Here is a 20,934-nt window from a genome sequence, read left to right on the forward strand (position 1 = left end):
TTCTATTAGGATTTTTGCAACAAAAAAACATGGGCGATCCCTATTATGAACCCACTATCATAGTTCATGATATGTGACTGGACAGACATAACCGCGCATTTTTCAAATTCCCTAAATATGTATAATCTAATTAGCCAAGTGTATTCCCCTGGCAAAGTTTCAGAGTTACAGCCCTACAAAGTAGCAACAACAGAAAATTGATTTGTACAGCAAGTATAGGGAAAATTAATTACAGGTGCTTACAAAAACGGTAATAACTTACAAAGTTAGTGACATACGGAGTTGAAGTTTGCACCATCCTGTTCACTATGAGTAAGGGAATCAATTGCTGGGTAAGTTTTTCTTGTATCACTTATATATGTATATGCAAAGACGAATGCAATGCAGTGAAGAGAGATTGATAGGAGTACTGTTGCTTTGACCGGACATAAACAAACGCCCATAACTTACGTACCCTTCTGTATACTGCAACAAAACGAAGACTTTCGAACTCCTCTTGAGTAGGAGAATAAGATGATATCCAGGGTTTTATTGTTAGACCATTTCTTCACTAAGAACAAAAAATTGTGGAATTTTTAAATAAAATATTTTATCCGTTGCAATCAATTCTTTATACTGTAAAGTTTAGGGTTGCACAATCATGTGCAGATCTGGTCACATGTATCTATAATGCTGAAAAGTTGTCTGTCCATCATGCCACTTGCTCACCAGTTCCAACATGTTTCGTGGTCAACACATAGCACTCATCAGCTGGCCACTTTACAATTGTTTCTCTCTTATCATACCTATTTTGTGCATAAGCTCAACTTTTAGCTCATAGTTGGCATCCAAAACACATATTACTGTAGGATATTAAATGCCCATTTCTGCTTAACCAGTACTCCCAAGGCACCATGGAGGTATTGTGAAGCTGGTTTCTGGTACATAAATATTTTTGTGGAAAGGTACAAGCTACCATACTGTATGATACACATTGATCAAGTGTATATTTATTATTATATAGCTTTTGGTATGAATTATAATCCAGCTGTGCAGGTGACAATTATGTCAATAGTTTTTCAAAATATTAAACTACATTCAAGTAATGAATATTCATATTATTTTCAGTCATAGGTGTCAGAAGCATGTTTACAATTTTACGAAATTGCAAAAGTTTTTATTTGTGCTGTTTGTATTGTTCACATATAAGATGGAATATCTGTGAAAGTTGATTTTGCATCCGACTTGTTTTCTAACATGAACATTTATAGTTTATGGTGTATACCGCATGCAGCCCACAAACGTAAAAGCTGGGGCAAAGATTTAGAAGTTAAATTCACTAGTTAAGAACTGAATTTATAGGTCAATGTTTATGTAGTGGTTTATACATGATGTGTTTGTGTTTTTGTTTTTGTTGTTTAGTGCACTAACCTTTGTCCCACGGTAAGAGTTCGTAGTTTTGTTGGAGTCAGTACAGTGGAGTTAAACTGGGAGCCTTTTGACCCACCCAATGGTAATCAATATATAGTTGAGTATCGATTAAGGAACTCTGGAGATTATATTGATGGTGGAACTGTAAGTGATTGAGTATATAGTAATTTTTATGATAGAATCAAAGCTTTATTTTATAATCCTTTTAAATCAATGTCACAATGTTTCAAGTTGACTGGTTTAGGCAGGTAACCTCATTACACAGTGACCTTATTAAACAGGTAGCAGCTGGTCACTTTTGACACATTTGGATGTTGGCTGGCGTAAACTGTTAAATAGTGACCTCATTATTCTATACTCACTAAAGCATTCTCCTATCTACCTACCGATGTTTTCTATACTTCATACAGACAAATGGTGCTGGCAACAGTACTGATGCTATCTTTTACAATCTCACTGGATTGGCATCAAACACTGACTATGATGTGAGTCTATGCTTGTCTAGTGTGTATGTGTGTGAATGATATATTCAGTGTTAAAAATAGCATCAAGCCATTGGTCCAACTTGTGGCCAAATTATTCTGGTTGACAGCAATTTTGATGGAAAAGCCATTAATGTAATTTATTAAATTCAAAAAATTGCCTACAAATGTCTGATCCGCAACAGGTAACAATTCCTGTATGCTAAATTTTGATGTTAGTATTTTTTGTGGATGAGGATTTTTGCTGTTTTTGAGAATTGCTTGTTTTCCATGAACTACTATATGTTCATATTAAAGCCAGGCTCAAATACACGTCAAGTACTTCAGCCTAAGCTATAAAGTACACCTAGATTCATTTAATTGCTGGGGTGCTAAAATAGTCTATAATCATACAGTACGACAGTACTGTATAGTAGGGACCACAAAGAAGTAGGCGTGGCCCACAAAATAACATCACCCAAAAATCAGCCTCAATTTTCCCTGACAATGATGAGGTAGTATTGGTTAGGTAAAACTAAACCCAAACAAGCTTTCAGATCTACCCGAAACACTTTCAACAAGTTGCTACAGAATTTTTAAAATGTGACCGGTTCTGCAAAAACAGGTACATATTTTTATTTTTCAAATTCCTGTTTATTAAATATTTATAATCTACTTAGCCACCACTGGCCAAGTTTCAGCTTTATAAGCCAATAACTTTGGGAGTTACAGCCCTACAAAGTAGCAACAACAGAAAAATCGATATGTACAGCAAGTAACAGGAAATAAATTACAGGTGCTTACAAAAAAAGTTGTAACTTACCAACAGATTGAGGTATGGAGCTAAAATTTTCACCATCGTGTTCACCACGAACAGGGGAATTAATTACTGGGTAAGTTTTTCCTTTACTCACCCTTGTTCACTGCATACAAAGGCGAAATTCGTGAAGAAATATTGATCACGTACAATCGCCTCGACATGACTTCAACAAATGCTCGTAACTTACATATTCTTGGGTCTGCTGCAATGAAACAAAGATTTTCCAACTCCTCTTGAGCAGGCGAATACGATGATATCCAGGGTTTTATTGTTAGTCCCTTCCTTCACTAAGAAAGGGGTTAAAAAATTTATGGAATTTTTTCAATAATATGCAAGTATTTCACCCAATGTATTCAATGCTTTATACTATAAATTTAGGCTTATGCGATTATGTCCCTTTTTTGCAGATCCAGTCACATTTAACAGAATTTTCTACTGACTGCTTGACTGCCTGATGCCTTCAGACAAGCGTAACTCGATAATGGCTAAGGCTACAGGCTTGATTTTTCACTGTTCGACGTCGCTTTGGCCTGAGAGGTGCCTTTTGGCATACCGCAGTACGCACAATGTATTCTTCATGGACTTACCAGTGTCCTCCTTTTTGTCCCATTCATCTTTGCTGACAGCGAAAAGCGTCGATTTGGCGATAGCACGTGATGGCTTCCCTTCATAATGGAAATCGTCTGTATTTTTCCGAGTAGCTATTTTGTTTGCAGAGGTGCTTTTAAACAGTTCTCGATTCGTACTGTGTAACAGGTTGAACATAGCTGACAACTAGTGCTGAGTGATAGTAGAAAATTCACTATCACGATAGATATTGGAGTAGTATTCACGATACGAAACTATCACAATAATTAATGATCTTCAGTCAAGTTCCAAGTATATTCAATGCATGTTAAGCACAAGTAACACCATCATTGATTAATATTTGCTTGGCTTTCTTGTAAGTGCATCAATTAGGTAATTAATTGTGTGGGCGGCCGATATTTCTACAATTTTTGTTACAGCCTTGTAGCCAAACTTTTCCATGATAAAGCAAGCCAAGTAGTTATAAAACAGTCAAGCAGCGTTTTTAGTGGAATTCTAGACCTTTCACGAAGTGATCAACTAATTGCGTGGGCGGCTGATAGATATACACAACTTGTTATAGCCTTGCAACCAAACATTTCATGAATAAGCAAACCTAAAGAGTTACAAAACAGTTAAATAAACTTGATGACAATGTTTCTAGTAATCTTACAGCAATATCGCGATAGTAAGCTGTAATTATCCTATCGCGATAATGATGTTTTGATTGCAAGTATCGAACTATCGATATTATTGCTCGGCACTACTGACAACGAAGCGTAATTGCCAAATGGCTCAGATCATGTAATGATTGCATGCTATTTGGGATTATACGAAGAAGGTGAAGTCTCACATATCAATGGTGTTTGGCCTAATTCTTAATATTACCAGCTGTTAGTAGTCGTTATTACATGGGCGTGCGCTCCACGTGCTATTCAGCGCATGCGCATGGAAAAACCTTATAAATACCCACCACGTTTCACACCTTCGACCTGTGAATTAGCGAACCCATTTGGTATAGGGTAGAGGTGGGTGGGACCATTGATATGCTTGACTTCACCTTCTTCATATAATCCCAAATAGCATATAATTATTACATGATCTGAGCCATTTGGCAATTATATTTCAGAAGGCTCAGTCTCACATATCAATGGTGTTGTTTGTAGTTATTATGTGTGAAGTCTAGCCATTTCATTGTGTTCCCACAATGCAGGACAAAAGTAAAAATATACATACAAATGGTCAGGTCTCACCAGTACCAGAGGATGATAACACTGTCCTACCATATGAAGTATCATGAGAAGGTCGGTAATAGAACCTATGGAACACTGACTCTGTACTCCAATCTGCAGCTTGCATGATGTCATTCATAGTAACGCCAGCTCCTGCCGCTGCCGAAGTTGATGCACCTCTAACTGAGTGACCAGAAAAAATAGACACATCAATGCCTGCTAGCTTCAGCATTTCCTTTAACCAACATGCATGAAGCCACTGGCTTGTGAGGCTTTTTAATGGCCACAAACAGCTTGCAAGAGTCAGCATGCAAGGTGGCTGTGGCTGCCTCATACTGTCGTAAGGTTTCCACAGGACATAAGTTGGTACTGGGTGGAAATGATGGGAAGAAGAACTCCCTAAGAGCTCTTCCTTGCGAGGACTGCTTTGCCAGTACTGTTGGCAGGAAAACCACTCCTTCTGGTTTGTATCGACGCCTGTCTAGTTGTAATGCTGCTAAATCAGCTGAACGTGAGGGTCTTGTTAGTGAGAACAGCATCACTAATTTAAAGGTAAGCAACTTCAAGGATAAGGATGAGGAAGCTCCCATCTGATCAATGTACTGCAAAACCACCTGCACATCCCAGATAGAATTATACCTCGGCAATGGAGGCCTAGCATGGTAAGCTCCTTTCAGTAGCCTACTTATCACTGGGTGTTTTCCTACTTCAACACCGTCCACCGTGTCATGAACTGAGGAGATAGCTGACCTGTAAGCATTCAGTGATCTAGACTGATAGCCTTCCTTATGCAGGTGTGCTAAGAAGTTAGCCACATCCGCTATAGGTCCTGAAATGGGATTGCGATTCCTCTCAGAACACCAGCTAGCCCATCTTCTGAATAGGGAGTCGTACGTTTGTGAGGACTTCGTCCTCCAGGAGGCCAGCATGAGGTCTGAAGCTTCTGTTGAAAGGCTATCACTTCGGTACTTCTCCCTGAGACAGGCCAGACGGCTAGTTGAGGTGTTATGTCCATCCCCCTGTGATCCTGCCCCTTCTATAGCAAGTTCTCTTGTGGTGGAATGAGGCAAGGATAGTCCATCAACATTTCCAGGGCTACTGGGTACCACGCCTGACTCTTCCAAACTGGGGCTACCAGGATCACCTGAGCATGTTGTGCCCTGATCTTGTTGAGGACATGGCCTATCAGGCACCACGGAGGATTGGCATATCCTCTCATCTTGCTCCAGTCCTGTTGGAATGCATCTACTGCCTCTGCTAGTGGGTCTGGTCTCCAGCTGAAGAACCGTGGAAGCTGATGGGTTAGTCTGGAGGCAAATAGGTCCACTTCTAGTGGACCCAGTCTTGGTTGATCCTCAGGAAGGCACTGCGGGCTAACATCCAATCGGATCTGTCCCCTTCCAATCTGGACTCGCTGTCCGCAATCATGTTGGACACACCAGGAATGTGCTGGGCCACAATCATTACATCTCTCTCTAGGGCCCACAGCCACATGGACTTCGCCAGGGCTGTCAGTGCTGGTGAAACAGTCCCCCCTAGATTGTTGATGTATGCGACTGCGGTGGAGTTGTCCAACTGAAGCAGTACTGATATCCCCTGCTGAGACTTGACAAAGGTCTTCAGTGCCAGCTGTGTTGCCAGGAGTTCCAGGCAATTTATATGTAACTGACGCTCCTGGGGACTCCATGAGCCTCCAGTGCTCACTTCATTGCATACTGCCCCCCATCCTTGTAGTGAGGCATCTGACTGTATCACAGTCTGAGTCTGTCTCTGAACCACTGTCCTCCCATTCCAGCGAGGTATGTGGTTCTGCCGCCAACTCAGCTCTTCCTGGGCTTCTGGGGACAGTACCAGGGCTTGCTCGTAACTCTGATCCCCCAGGAGTAGTGCTTTCTTAAGTTCTCCTTGTAGATTCCTGTAGAACAGAGGAGCTACCAGTATAGCTTGTGAAGCTGCATTGAGTTTCCCAATGAACTGGGAGAGCTGTCGGGCTGTCAGAGATCCCTTCCGTTGAAGCTGCCCTGCTTCCTTGCGGATCTGCTTTATCTTCTCGATGGGTAGCTTGAGCTGAAGGCTCTGTGAATCTACTAACAACCCTAGCAACTCCAGTTCCTGGGATGGGCACAGAATAGATTTCTCCCCGTTGACTATGAAGCCTAGGGCTTCTAGGAGGAATGTCAGTACTTCTAAATGTTGGGCTGCCATCTCCTTAGATTCTGACAGTACCAACATGTCGTCTATGTAAATTATTATTCTGATGCCCCATGCCCTCACAAGACCCATCAGAGGTTTCATTACCTTGGTGAATGTCCACGGGGCACATGACAGGCCGAATGGCAGGCATGCAAATTGATAGCAATTGCCGTCCACTGTAAACCTCAGATACTGTTGATGTTGAGATGAACTGGGATGGTGAAATAGGCATCTTTCAGATCCACCTTCACCATCCAGTCCCCAGCTCTCAGGAGGTCCCGTAGGGTTGAGATACCCTCCATCTTGAAGTGAGGTGTCTCCACTCACTGATTGAGCTGCTTCAGGTTGATGACTGGTCTCATCTGACCATTCTTCTTGGGGACTAGAAACAGATTGGAGTGAAAGCCCTCTGAGTTGGATATCTGAGGTGAGATTGCACCCTTCTGGAGAAGGGACTCTATCTCTGTTCTCAACAGGACTTTCTGTTCCTTCGAGAACCTGGCTTCTGGAGGTCTCTGAGCCTGCACTGGCATCTCCTTGAAGGGTATCTGGTAACCCACTATGGTATCTAGTACCCACAGATCCCCTGTTAACACCCTCCAGGCGTCTACAAAGGAGGCCAGCCTCCCTGCCACCATCAAAGCTTCCATTGCCTTTGGTGGACTTTTGAACCCCATGCTTTGTGCTTTCAGCAACATAGGATTGACAGTTATTAAATTGTAAAGAGACATACAATTGTTCATTAATTGTCATTTGGGTCCCTTCGGCACCTTCTTGGTATGCCCCCCTCCTCCTTTGCTTTGCCGAGAGTAGGGTTGTGGTCGCTGCCTTGGATTGTAGTATCGGTGGTGACCAGGGTGGTAGGAGGGGGGCTTCCGAAAAACCAATGAGTTGTTGTTGCTGTTACTTGAAGACTTCGCCTTCTGCAGAGCTGCCAGTTGTTCCAGGTGCTCAGTGGCGTCCCGAGGAAACTTCGGCCCAAAAAGTTCTGGAGCAGCCTTGAGAAACTCTGCCTCTCTATCCTTTCCTTGGGCAAATGTCAACAGCTCCTTATTGTACTCTTCGAGTACTTTTTGGCGGCGTAGGGTTGACATCTGTGTAAAGGCATTGCCCAGAAGGGTGATTGCAGACTCCACTGCATACCCCACTCGTTCCTTGCAGGTCATCCAGAACGTCTTCCTCCTCCCTGTTGAGTAGTTCCAACAGTTCTGTCAGGGGGCCAAGAGCGTCCAAATTCAAGGCCTGGATCCTGGCGAGGGCTTAGTCATTGCTCCTAGTGCTCTTCGAGCACTGTGCCACCATGATTTTGTCTAGTTCCGGGGTCTTTGTTACCGCTACCTTCGGTAGGGCAAAGGAGTCAGCCAATTTACGCCGATCCTCATTGTCCAAGCATGCGAAACTACGCGTCAGATGTTGTTCTGTGCGCTCGCTCACTTCTGCCACCTTCCGCGGAACGCGAGTAGATGTCGACGATCTTTCTTCACCAGGAGGGTCGCAATGGTCCATTTCCTCCGCCCATGATAATCCCGTCCTAGGAGTGCCGTTGGGAGGGCTGCTTCCGGCATCTGGCGAAGAGGTAGCGGGCTGAGTGATGCGCAGTGTGTCTTGGATCTGCTTCATCTGCTGCTGTAGCTGTTGAAACTGCTGAATGAAGCCTCCGGCTTCGGATAACGTGATGAGACTACTATCCATAAAGACACTTTCGATATAACACTACCAACAATGGTGAGCTAAAGAAAAGGTCGAAGGTGTGAAACGTGGTGGGTATTTATAAGGTTTTTCCATGAGCATGTGCTGAATAGCACGTGGAGCGCACGCCCATGTAATAACGACTGCTAACAGCTGGTAATATTAAGAATTAGGCCAAACACCATTGATATGTTAGACTGAGCCTTCTGAAATATAATGGATAGTATATTTCACTTTTCAGACAATAATTGATATAGTTGGGGCGCATGATGCCATTTCAGATGCAGTATGCGTGGGTTCACCAGTCACAATAATAATATTTACAAAAAAAGTTAACAAACAAGTACACAGAAAGATTCGGAGTTTTCAACTATCTAGAGTAGGGACCATAGCACATCAATAAAATGTACTGAAACAAGTTAGAGTATTGCACGATATTAAATCACAGTAAAACAATAAGAAGTGTTATATCCCTACTGTGCTCAAGATACCATAATGGAAATGCACAGTAGGGATATAACACTTCTTATTGTTTTACTATGATTTAATATCATGCACTACTCCAGCTTGTTTCAGTATTTTTTATCGATGTGCTATGGTCCCTACTCTAGTTGAAAATTCCAAATTTTTCGTGTACTTGTTGTAATAAACACTTTGGTTGCTTACTATGTACGTGAGTCTATATACCAGATTCACCTCATATATATATATATATATATATATTTTTTTTTTAATTGCAAAGGTTAAGATTCCAAACTAAGACAATGGTATAGACACTCTTAGCACTGCTTTGCCTTCTAAGCAATAAATGCCTGGGCCTGAATAGATACTGAGCTTGTTTAAGTGCCGGATCCAGTATCACTAATAGGGAATAACACCCTAGCTTTTGTACAGATAGATACAGTGCATATATCGGATCATTATGGAATAATACTCATTTTACGTAAGACAATTTTTGTGGCTGTAAAATTTGGGTCAATAGTAGCTGTGAAATCTGTGAAGTCTTCAGAAACTGTAGTAATAGGTTTATCAGAATTGTTATTTCATGCAGGTCAGAGTGTGCCTGTTTAATTCACCCAATGAGTGTGGAAATTGTCTTTTATGCGTCACATCTGGTACCATCATAGGTAAGTGCATGTGTATTGTAGTATTATGTATTATGTGTGTGCTACCATAGATATTATACTTAACATGGATTGGAAACGCGCATATAAATGCATGTTAATAAATGTATCCTACTGTGTGCGAAATAAATTTGGTTATTACAGTGAGTATTTCGCTCTCTTGTAAGCTACTAAGTGGTGTTTGTCATTTACAGCTGGGTAAAGTACCACCTACATTAACTGGAGGCTAGCTTGGTTAGACACGGCAAAATTCTCATTAAATTGAATTATAGTGTTACGGAACAGTTTTGTAATTTTCCTGAAGAAACTAAATGTTCAGCACTGCTTCTATTCTGTTGCTTGCACCACTTATAACAGGTACAATGTAAATAGACTTACTGTATAGCTCTTCCACTTCGATAAAACAAAGTCAAAACAGGTGCTACATTTTGTAATTATTTTACCCTAACAGAGTAAGACTTCAGTTAAAGCTTTATTGTAACATATCAAGTATTTAATAGGCAATGCTAATACAGCCATCACTAGTTGGTTAATAGCAGCACTGCTGAGATATAAGCTGATACTCACCTGCCACTATCCACTTGTCGCCAATGCTATTGCCTCAGGTATCAGCAAACACGCCATGTTCTTGTTCAGTACACAACATACCGTATTTGACTGGTTAATAGCCGCGGCTACTATAACTTTCAGCAAGCAAAACCCTGCGGCTACTATGCGAAGACGGCTACCGTCCGAGAGTGGCTACTATGAGCTTGTGTGTCAGAAGCCCGTGGCATTTATACAGATTCGTGCTGACTGACCTTGTTTAATCATCTGTCAATGTTGTCATTCATTCTAACTTTTCTCAAAATGCTATTTCCTGGCTTAAAACAACTCCTTTGCCAGGTTTCTGCTTCAAACATGTCTTATCAACACTTGCAACAGTATGTTCAGATTCAAGCTGCGGCTCTTATCCGATGGCGGCTCTTATTACAATAATTCTAGGCTTTAAAGTGGCTACTGTCCGGAGTCAGCTATTATACAAGCTGCAGCTATTAACCGGTCAAATACAGTAACCACCCTTAACGTCTACACTACTACATAACCAAGAGAAAAGGCCTGTGAACAGGCTGTCAACATCTTTAAAAGTAGCGCACCATAACAAGAAATTATTTATGTGCATTTCCAATCCATGTTATGTATAACATCTATGGTCCTACTGGGGGGAGTGGAGAGTATTGAATTTTGAAGCTAGTGGGGTTAGGTATTTGATTGAAAGAATGATGATGTTTTTTTAATTCATGAATTACTGATTATGGTATATGCTGTTGGTACTAGTAGTTTGCACTGTTAAACGTGAGTATCAGTCATTATCGTAGTTTCACCTCTGCTAAATTAACCCACATATACTATCCTGTTATATGCTAAATAGTGAATTGTTGAAGCTTGTCATGGTGCACATACAGTCTCTTAAGCTTGCTTAACTAAACCATTGAGTTCACAGAATACCTTGCTAACAGGTGGTGTGCTGTTAACACTGCTATTAATGCTCAGGAATACATTAACGAGAAACAGGTACCCTGGAATTTAACGACAAACAGTGGCCATTAGAAGCTTCATTTAATAGCAACTTTAACAAATGATGAGCACTTTGTTCGGCACAGGTACCACTTCAACACATATAGTGACTTGTAAGATGATAGCAAAGGGTTTGCATGTGCAGCCGGACATACAGATGGTTTTCAGCATTATGTATACAGTGTGTGTTTTTGTGTGTGTGTGTGTGTGTTTGTTTGTGTGTGTGTGTGTGTGTGTGTTTGTGTGTGTGTGTGTGTGTGTGTGTGTTTGTGAAAATTCTTACTTTATGTAGCAACGGAGGTACCCAGTCCACCAATATCATTAACTGGCCATCCAGAAAACAGCTTTTCTATCGTGTTAGAGTGGCAGCAACCTAATGCCACGATTGAGAATGTACATATCTACCACATCACCTATGCTGCTCAGAATGGGAGTGACACTGACCCACGGGATGATACTAGTGGCACCACATTGAAGACAATCACACCCTTATCACCCAATACTCACTATGGTTTTCTAGTACAAGCAGAAAACAGTGTTGGACTTAGTGACCCCAGTGAAATAATATTTGTGACCACACCTCCTCAAAGTGGTGAGCTAGTTAGTATGTGTATTGAGTTTATTATAAAAGTTTACATTGTTGTATTTAGTGGATAAATGAATGCTAAATTAAGGTTCCAATGGCAATTTTAAGTATTAAAATAAAGAATGAGGTGTGAATTTTAAACATTTACTTCTTACATTTCTCTAAACAATTATTATGCTGCTTGCTGTCTTCTTTACAGTTACTCCAGGCTTCCTGCTGTATTCAGATGCCACTTCTGTTTATTTCTACTATACTGATGAGAGCAGTGCTAGTACGGGTACTTCAAATCTTGCCACACCACTGCTAGCTTTAAATGGCATCTCAGGTAACTGTTGTACACTGTTTGTAGTAACTGTAGTAGTATGACTGGATGGCTCATAATGCAAAAAAAGTTATTGTAAACTTTTGATGGATGTATTAGATGTATTGCAAGTAATTCATTAATAAGTTTTTATCATGAACTACTTGGTTCATAACAGAAGTTGCCTACTGCAGAATCCTAATAGAACACTCACCTAAAAACACTACACCAACCACAAAAGAAGCCTTAAAAGTTATTTGGAAGGAGTATGGGCCCACTAGTAAATATGGAGTAAAATGGAAAAGGTACTGTATGAAACAGATTTTCCTGTAGATTAGTGTAAATATAGAGAATAAGAAGATGAATATTTCAGTTCTTCATAAGTATACACACCTTTGTATTAAGTACACAATGTTTTTGCCTACTTGACTTACATACACATTGCTGACCACAGCATGTTATACGGTACCTATTGTTGGATAGATCAAAGCTATGTTGTACAAACTACACTCAACTACAAGGAAACAATACACTGGTGCTGTTAATGACTGTGCATGATTGATACAGTACTATATAATTACCAAAAACTAGTGACCAGAAATTATACCCTCTTCTTCATGGAACCTTGGCCGTATTGGTTAGGTAGAGTCAAGCCCAAAAGTGTCTCCAGAACAGCCAAAAATGCTTCAGATAGGTTGCTATGGAATTTTTTTTTTAATTATTGAGTGGATTTTTCTGACTGACCAATCAACCAACCGATTGATGCCTTCAGACAAGCGTAACTCAGTAACAGCTAAGGCTAAGGGCTTGCTTTTTTTTGCTGCTTGATGTCGCTTCAGTCTGATTTGTGCCTTTTGGTATACTACAATACATACAATGCACGCATCATGGACTTACCATTGTCCTCCTTTGTGTCCTATTTCTTTGTGGCTAGTGTTACTCAATGAGATTAGTAACTTATGTGTGGGCTCACTAGTCATAATAGTGTTACAAAAACAGTAAACAAGTATTGGGAATTTTTAGGGATCAAAACAAGGGAGGTCACTTACACATGCAGGTATACTACTGGACATTTAATCATATCTGTAACGTGTAGGCGACTTATTTTTCTGTGATCCCTAAATTCCAAATTTATCCTTATACTTGCATAATATATTATAATGTTCCACCAGTACCTTTTGTTTTACATCAGTATCATATTATCCATAAGTGGATTTATAAAAGCTACACAAAGTGGTGTAGACATTATGGAGATGGAACAAAAGAATTAAGAGTCAACCAAGCCAGCATGTAGCATGTCAAATACCTTAAGGTGGTTAAGGGCAGCCATACAAAATCAATTGGACAGCATGTTGTGCCTCACTGCACTAACAGAGCAAGCTCTTTCAGACCATGGAACTGAAGTGGCTTAGTGCTAGGTTGTTCAGTGGCCAAGTACCGGTTCAAAGCTTCACAGTTATATAGGTGTGAAATGAAGGTGTTCTTTTTCACGAAATTTTGTATGCTAAACTAAAGCATCACAGGCTATCGCAGGCTATCACAATAGCTTTCTGGTGTGTAGATTAAGTTGTGCACTAGTGAAGTTTTGAGCCACCCTATATTAGCTCATTAAGTGTGTGGGTTGAAACAAATTGTTTTGTGCGGCTGGACTTCTTAATCAGTTCAGCACCACCTTAAAGCCTAACACTTGAAATTGCCACACACAGATCTCTCTTCAAATCAATGTATATTGTAGAGACTAAGGGAAAAACAATAATTTCTATAAGTCAGGAGTAGGTAAGTAGCTACTGAGAATTTATATATATATAAAGTTACTGTATAGTGAAATATATACATGTATTATTCTTAGCAAGGGTTGTGTAGCAGACCATCACTGGTGTGTACCATATCCATCGAGTCTGAGTTGAGTATGTGTGACAATTTCAATTGTTAAGCTTTAAAGTGTTTGACATGTGCCATTGTAGTCATAGAGCAGTTATAACACATTGACTTGTTTGACTCTTGTATCTCAGCAATCTGTTTGTGTATTTTTTTTAGTAGATGTATATTCTATTAGAGTCATGTAACAGAGCTCTATGTACAGTAGCGGGTGTCATTTATTCAAACGTGTGAACACTTGTGATTGAATAGTATATCTAATATTAGAGGTCATGAACTGGTAAAGCAATCAGTTCTAAAGTGGTACTGGTTTTTAAAGCCGTAACTTGTCTAAAGTTTCTATTAGTGAACACATCTTTTATCCCCACTAAAGGTATTGGATATCAACCTCTAAACAACTACACTTATACCAGCTTATCAAACAGAACAATCACCAGATACTATACTGACAGGCAGGGAGAAACTGTGTCCCTTAGTAATGGTGAAGTAGTTCTTCAGAGATCACAAGACATATCACTAATAACAGTAGACTGGTTGAACAATATGATGTACTGGCAAGAAGTGGTCAATAACACTCACTGTACGGTAAGCTGATAGTGGACCCTAGTAGTGGGATAGCAATAAATGGCCTGTTATCAAACAGTACGGTAGTAAGATTTGGGCTTTTTTATTGTCCATCCCAAAAACCAGCCTCACCATTTCTTCATAACGGCTTGGCAGTATTGTACGTAGAAGCCCAAAAATGTCTTTGCCAAACCCTGCCAACAAATTTCTATGAAAAAAAATTAGCTGACTAATCTAATTGACTGATGTGTTGTTTTCTGTTTTTCTTTATCGCTGTTTAACAACTTTGTTTCATTCCTGTTCACTAACAGCAGCAGCTGCAATTCACGCATCATGGATATACCTTTGTCCTCCTTAATGTCCCATCTCTCTCTACTATCATGTAGGTGCTCACCTCAAATATAAATTCATCCAGTTTACAAACTATTATCACAGTTTATTGCTTGCTGTAACTTGTCCTGATGTTTACAATGAGAAGTCTGTACATTAATTCACTGCTTGTAGGTTCTTGTCTGAAAAATAGTCAGAGACTCATAATTTAAAAGATTTTAAAAAGCCATCAGTGACTAAATTACCTTGACTGTGCCTCAACAATAAATTGTTGATGCCACCTCAAGTGTTAAGTCCTCAAAGCGATCTATTACAAGTGTCTAATTATTTTGTTGGAAAGGATTTGAAAGTATTTTTGGGTTGATTATGCCTAACAAATACCGCTATGCTGTTGTGAAAGAAAAGTTGAGCTGGCTTTTAGCTGATACTTTTGGGCCCAACTTCATGATCCCTGATCCATTAACTCCACTAAAAATGACTATTTTTAGCATCACCTTAGGCTGTTGGGATCTAGAAAAACAAGTGTATGCTGTATATGCATTAAATAATGTCAGTCAACTGTTTATATTCACTGTCTATAATTTTTAGATTATGAGGTCGATGATAAATGGTGGGGATGTAGATTGTATCAGTACCCCTATTACATGTGTCAGTGATATAGAGGTTGATCCAGTTCATGGGTGAGTGTTATGTCGGGAGACTTTACATGAAAGGGATCGTGTAGACTTGTACTTTATTACAAATATTATTCAGTCTCACAGTACCTCTATGCAGGGGCGTATCTAGCCCATATGTGATGTCCGGGCACGCCCATTTACCTGTACACCTAGTCCAGTGAACAGTCTGTGTGGGTTCATACGTGCATTCATCAAATTGTTGTTTTCAAGTGCATAGCATGGCTAGCTACAGTTATTAACTCTTATCTGTAGCATATATAATAGCTCATCAGTCTGCAATCACTCCATACTAGTCTCTAGCTATGATGCATGCAATCGATTGTGGGACTGCAGCATCACGTGCCACACAACAGGATACTTCGAACTCATAATAAACAAAAACCGTCAAAACTACTGAACCGATAGATTTCTTGCATTGACTCGTACTTGTGCAGATCACAAAACCGTCATGACACCGTTTCATCCACATACTCACTAGGGGCATCCATTCCCTGCAACCACCCACCAACTCTACCACGCCCTGCTGAGTGGTCCTACAAAGTATCGTCAGTAGTTCTCTCACGTTATTCCCTTGACATTCCTTCATCGTAGTTGGTATCACAATAAATCTGGGCACTGATTATTCAGAATTAGACCGCTACCTGCTGAAATCAAGTAGCCAAACAGCTAGTCGTTTTCCACTTCACACAGTCTATATACAGGCAAACTCCAAACTATCTGAGACTACAAATTGGCACTATTCACTAGATTTTGGGCGGGCACATCTCCGTTTTTCAGATTTAAATATAGTAACTCGTAATCTACGGGGCTGTTATTAGAAGTCAGACTCTTAATTAAACGCGCAGCGCTTATTTTCCATGCAAGAATTCGCTGCAAATGTTCGCTGCAGTCAATGGTGGATAGAATCGTAATTACTGAATTGTGAGCAGTGTATTTTCATGTGTGGCTGCCACGCCAGAAGATTTTCTGATGCCCAGGCAAGGTGAGCTGATGCCTGGGCAAATGCCTGGGTGTAGATACGCCACTGCCTCTATGGCACCTTTACTGCATTAATGCCAAACTCAAAAGTGCCTTTAGTGTGACCTAAAAGTAAGTTGCTACAATATTTTTATTACTATTAGTGCAATTTTTACTGGCTGATTGATTGTCAGACAACTGTAACTCAATAACAACTAAAGTTGTTTTTTTTCACTGTTAAATGTCTATTCAGCTGTCAGGTGCCTTTGTGCATGGCTCAGTAGTTAAGGATTTGGGTGTTCAATATGGAGGTCCCTCGTTCAAACTCTGGTAGGTTTATTTCCAACATTTTTTCATGCATCTTTTTCCACGGTGACTGTTTTATTAGAGTATCTTGACCTACGATTTACACTTGTTAGGATTTTGCTTTGTAACTCTGTAGCTGTTGGACATGACTAAAACACAGAACTCTGTAGCTGCTACTTTATTTTTCTAACCATCAAAAGGTACTACTACAATGGCTAGTCTATGCACACGTCAAATTTAAGTTATTTCCATAGGTAGTTTATCCTGTAACTGTGACAGAACTTTTATGCGAACAAACTTTCATAGCACATGGGGACACTTATCAGATTTCTTGCAAACTTAGTATATGAATTCAACTTTATACTTTATCAGTACTAAATTTTGGGGTAATCGAAGTATGACTTATGTTATCATACAATATGATATTACTGTATAGTAGGGAGTAGGGACCACAAAGGATTGGGCATGGCCCACAAATAATCACCCAAAACCAGCCTTACTTTTCCGTGACGACAATGAAGCAGTATTGGTTAGGTAAACTAAGCTCAAACTATCCTTCAGATTGACCTAAAACGCTTTCAACAAGTTGCTACATAATTTATGATAAATCATGATATACCACACCTGTGGTTGAGATCAAAAGCGCCGCGCTGTGATATATAACTGATATACCATGCTTTGTGGCTACGCTTACCATATATGGTGTATTCTCACACATTCCGCAAAATCTTTATCTAAGCGGTAAACAAGTCTCTAATAACAAGCGCCTAAATCAACCAACAATTATTCGCCTGAGGAAGGAGGATTTTTGATGAATTCTTGTCTCCTTCACTATTCTCGAGTAGATGGGCGTGGTCCATGAAGAATTTCTAGTGATTTCCATCTCCAGGAGGTGCTGTTTCACTATAACTTACTATCTATAATCTTTTCATCTACTGGGTTGTAGAATATAACAGTTATAACACGATTACTTGGGATGTGACAAAATATATGTACTTCAGGGCACTTGTACATATATTTTTGTCGTATCCCTCGTAACCGTGTTATAACTATAAAATATTGCTTTAAAAATATAATAGCATTAATGTAACTGCCTCACAAATACAACTTTAATATGAGCTATATGCAGTGCTTATAGCTGAGGAGTTGTTTATGGGATGGAGGGAGTATGGAAAACCCGGAACGCTGGAACAACCCGGATCAGCTGGAACAGTGTTATTTTAGCGACTGGAATCATGTGCAAGCACTAGCATACCACAGATTATAAATACTCCATCGTGGAATAAACAAAATTTGTATGCTAATATGCTCTATATTATAATCCTTACTTCATGTAACAACTCTAGCTACAGGGTAGCTATTGTAGCAATTGTATACTAGGAATGCTAAGATAATTTTTTGGTGGAGAAAGCCGATGATTGTTCTAAGATAAATGATTTATGCTTATCTCAATTAACACTCACTCTCGTGTTTCTTCATGGTGAATCCTTGAGAGTTGTTACAAGTAAGGATAATATTACAGAACATATTAGCAGACAATTTTTTGTTTTTTCCACGATGGAGTCTTTATAATTTGTGGTATGCTATAGTACTTGCACGTGATTCAATCACAAAAATAGCACTGTTCTGGCTGATCCGGGTTGTTCCGGCATTCCGGGTTTTCCATACTCCCTAGGATGGATATAGCAGTACAAGCCATAGCAAAACTTGTACATACGAATATGACATGATTTTTCTTATGAGCATATAATATCGTAATAAATGTTTCCATCATGGTGCACTTTTTTCAGTATTGCCTAACCGTAGTAGAAAATTGCAGTGAATTTTTTTTTAGTTTTGTAACAATCTATGTATTGGGAGCATTTAGGGTTGTACTGAAGGCACTTTTGGGCTTGGTTATACCTAACCAATACTGCCAAGGTGCCAGGATAGTACTGTACTTAATGTCCCATATTGTCTAAATATCCTCAAAAGTTCTTTGCAGCCTGCAGGTTTATGGTTTAACATGCTGACTTGTTGGACCCTTGTTTTTTTGTGTGTGTGCTCTTAGCCATATATATATATATATTTTTGTATTTTGAAGTTATTTTTACACTAAGTTTTTAATAGTCAAAGTAAGGAGATCTCAGGACCTACAAGGCTGTATGCCAATGTTGTAATTCTAAGTGTACACATATATCATCATAATCTTCATTGTTAGCTACTTCTATTGGAGTATTCTCGCACCATCACCTATCGGAGGAATATTTCAAGTAGACCTGTCAGCAGCTGCCAGTGGAGACTGTTCTTCACCACTGATTGCACTTCGTATTTCCAGCATCGCAACTAACTACAGTATGTATGGAGTGAATGCGATGGCTCTTGGACTTGACGCTGACTTATTGTTCTACATCTCTGGTAGTGAACTGTTGTCTTACAGTTTAGTGGAAGATGGTGCAACTACGTCCTACCCCCATGAATCCCAAAGCTTCCCTGTTGGTGCTAGAAGTTTGGTGTCTTACAATGATTATTTAGCATTTTCAGCTGTCTCCGATCCAGCACTTATAATATTTGCAAAGTTCAGAGAGTTAACTATTGGTAATGTTATTGCTTTAGTTGCTTTGGACGATATCAGTAATCAGTTGTACATGATTCGAGAGGAACTGCAACCTTTTCCAGGTGTGTGTGTGTTGTGGGTGTAGGTGTGCGTGTGTGCGTGTGTGTGTTGCAGTATCATGCAGGTATTGTTACAGCACCCCCTGGTCCGGTGAACATGGTGAATTATTATCCTAACCAAACTGTTGTTAACTTCACTTGGAGTGCTCCCCAGTATGACAGTAATGATTTTGGTATGTTAATAGTTATATTTAACTACACTGGTATGCCATTTATTTTATAGCTTGTAATTAATGTAGTAGCGTATGTAGTAAACTTTGAACTCTTCATAGTTAAAGATACAACAGAAACATCTCCATTTGGTATTAGCATTTTGTCTGTAAAAGAGAATCTTCCTTGTATGGATTGGACATGCTTTAAAAGATGACAACCGAAGCTGATTTGTGATGGCTGTACAGTGTGTGCAAGTTTTCTTAGACTTAGAATTTGACATTAGCTAGATTCCTGCGGGGTGTTCTTGTGACATAACCATACTGTAACTGCCTAATGGTACTATATTTATACAATTATATGTACTGTATGACTCATACAGTACAGTTATGTAGACTGTTAGTGTATGGAAAATACAACACTTTGACTCACCAAGCAGCCTTCAGTGAGACAGTCAATTTCACTCTGTATAAATTATGGACACCTCTGCTCCAGAGGCCCTCTGGAGTGCTTTCTCCTCCCACCTCTAGTTTGCCTTCTCCAAATAATTGTCCTTTTTGTCTCAATTTTAGGGTTGGGCACTACATAACTAATCACCTTCTACGTGCTATAATTACCTCAATAATATAGCACTAGTACTAGTTAAAGCACTGCCACAAGTGCAATATGGAAGAAAAAAAATAACACGAGGTTGTGGGAAAGAGACCAGTACAGTTTGAGGCAAAGCCAAGTGATGTATTCAACTTGAGACCATGATAGAGTGCTACTTTTTCATATTTCACAAGGATGGTGGTGTTTTAACTGCTTTAAAATGCTTTCTAGTTGTCTTTGTTCAGAGTGTTCATTTTGTAGACTCATTAGTTTTCAGGTATCAGACAGTTGGTAAGTGTCTATACAGTAGGCCATAAAACAAACAGATAGCATCGTTTTGGCTACTTCTGGCGATTTATAATGTTACGTTCTAGTGATGCCACGATATATTTTGTATCGTGATTATCGTGATAGTAACATTTTTCATGATAATCATGATAGAGAAAAAGCCATATCATGATATAAAAAACACAAATTATTTAGTGAAAAGTGACTTGATATTTGCAAAATATGGGGATATTTCACTGACAACATGTGATGATGCCTAATAAACAAGTGTTAACTTTGTCACATCATTGTTTTAAGTGTAACAGATAGACTGAATAAAACTTATCCTGTAAAAATATTCACAAATTCAATTCATTCAATATAATCATGATTATCGTGATATGAATCCCATGATATCGTGATTATCGTGGTATGAAAATTTTCATATCGTGGCACCACTATTACGCACATGATCAACAGTGCTTTAATTTCCTTTAGTGCTGTATGTATGGAAATAATAGCACTCTTATTGGTTTGATTTTCACCCCATGCAAGTGCTTTAATAGCTACATCAAAATCTTCACTTTCTTGCTTTTTCCAAATGGACCATTTTACATGA

General features: G+C 39.5%; 1 protein-coding gene across 1 annotated transcript in view; it reads left to right on the forward strand.

Annotated features, from left to right (window-relative positions):
* Window positions 1-20,934, forward strand: part of LOC136258429 (proto-oncogene tyrosine-protein kinase ROS-like) — a 30,581-nt gene that overhangs the window by 6,400 nt on the left and 3,247 nt on the right. The window contains exons 2-10 of the mRNA XM_066051745.1: window positions 1,402-1,554; window positions 1,821-1,895; window positions 9,424-9,499; window positions 11,346-11,645; window positions 11,839-11,964; window positions 14,192-14,403; window positions 15,301-15,392; window positions 18,853-19,310; window positions 19,385-19,480. Coding sequence (XP_065907817.1) covers window positions 1,402-1,554; window positions 1,821-1,895; window positions 9,424-9,499; window positions 11,346-11,645; window positions 11,839-11,964; window positions 14,192-14,403; window positions 15,301-15,392; window positions 18,853-19,310; window positions 19,385-19,480 — 1,588 coding nt within the window. The remainder of the gene's footprint in view (window positions 1-1,401; window positions 1,555-1,820; window positions 1,896-9,423; window positions 9,500-11,345; window positions 11,646-11,838; window positions 11,965-14,191; window positions 14,404-15,300; window positions 15,393-18,852; window positions 19,311-19,384; window positions 19,481-20,934) is intronic.

This window comes from Dysidea avara, chromosome 6 (genome assembly GCF_963678975.1).
Source record: "Dysidea avara chromosome 6, odDysAvar1.4, whole genome shotgun sequence".
Taxonomy (NCBI): Eukaryota; Metazoa; Porifera; class Demospongiae; order Dictyoceratida; family Dysideidae; genus Dysidea; species Dysidea avara.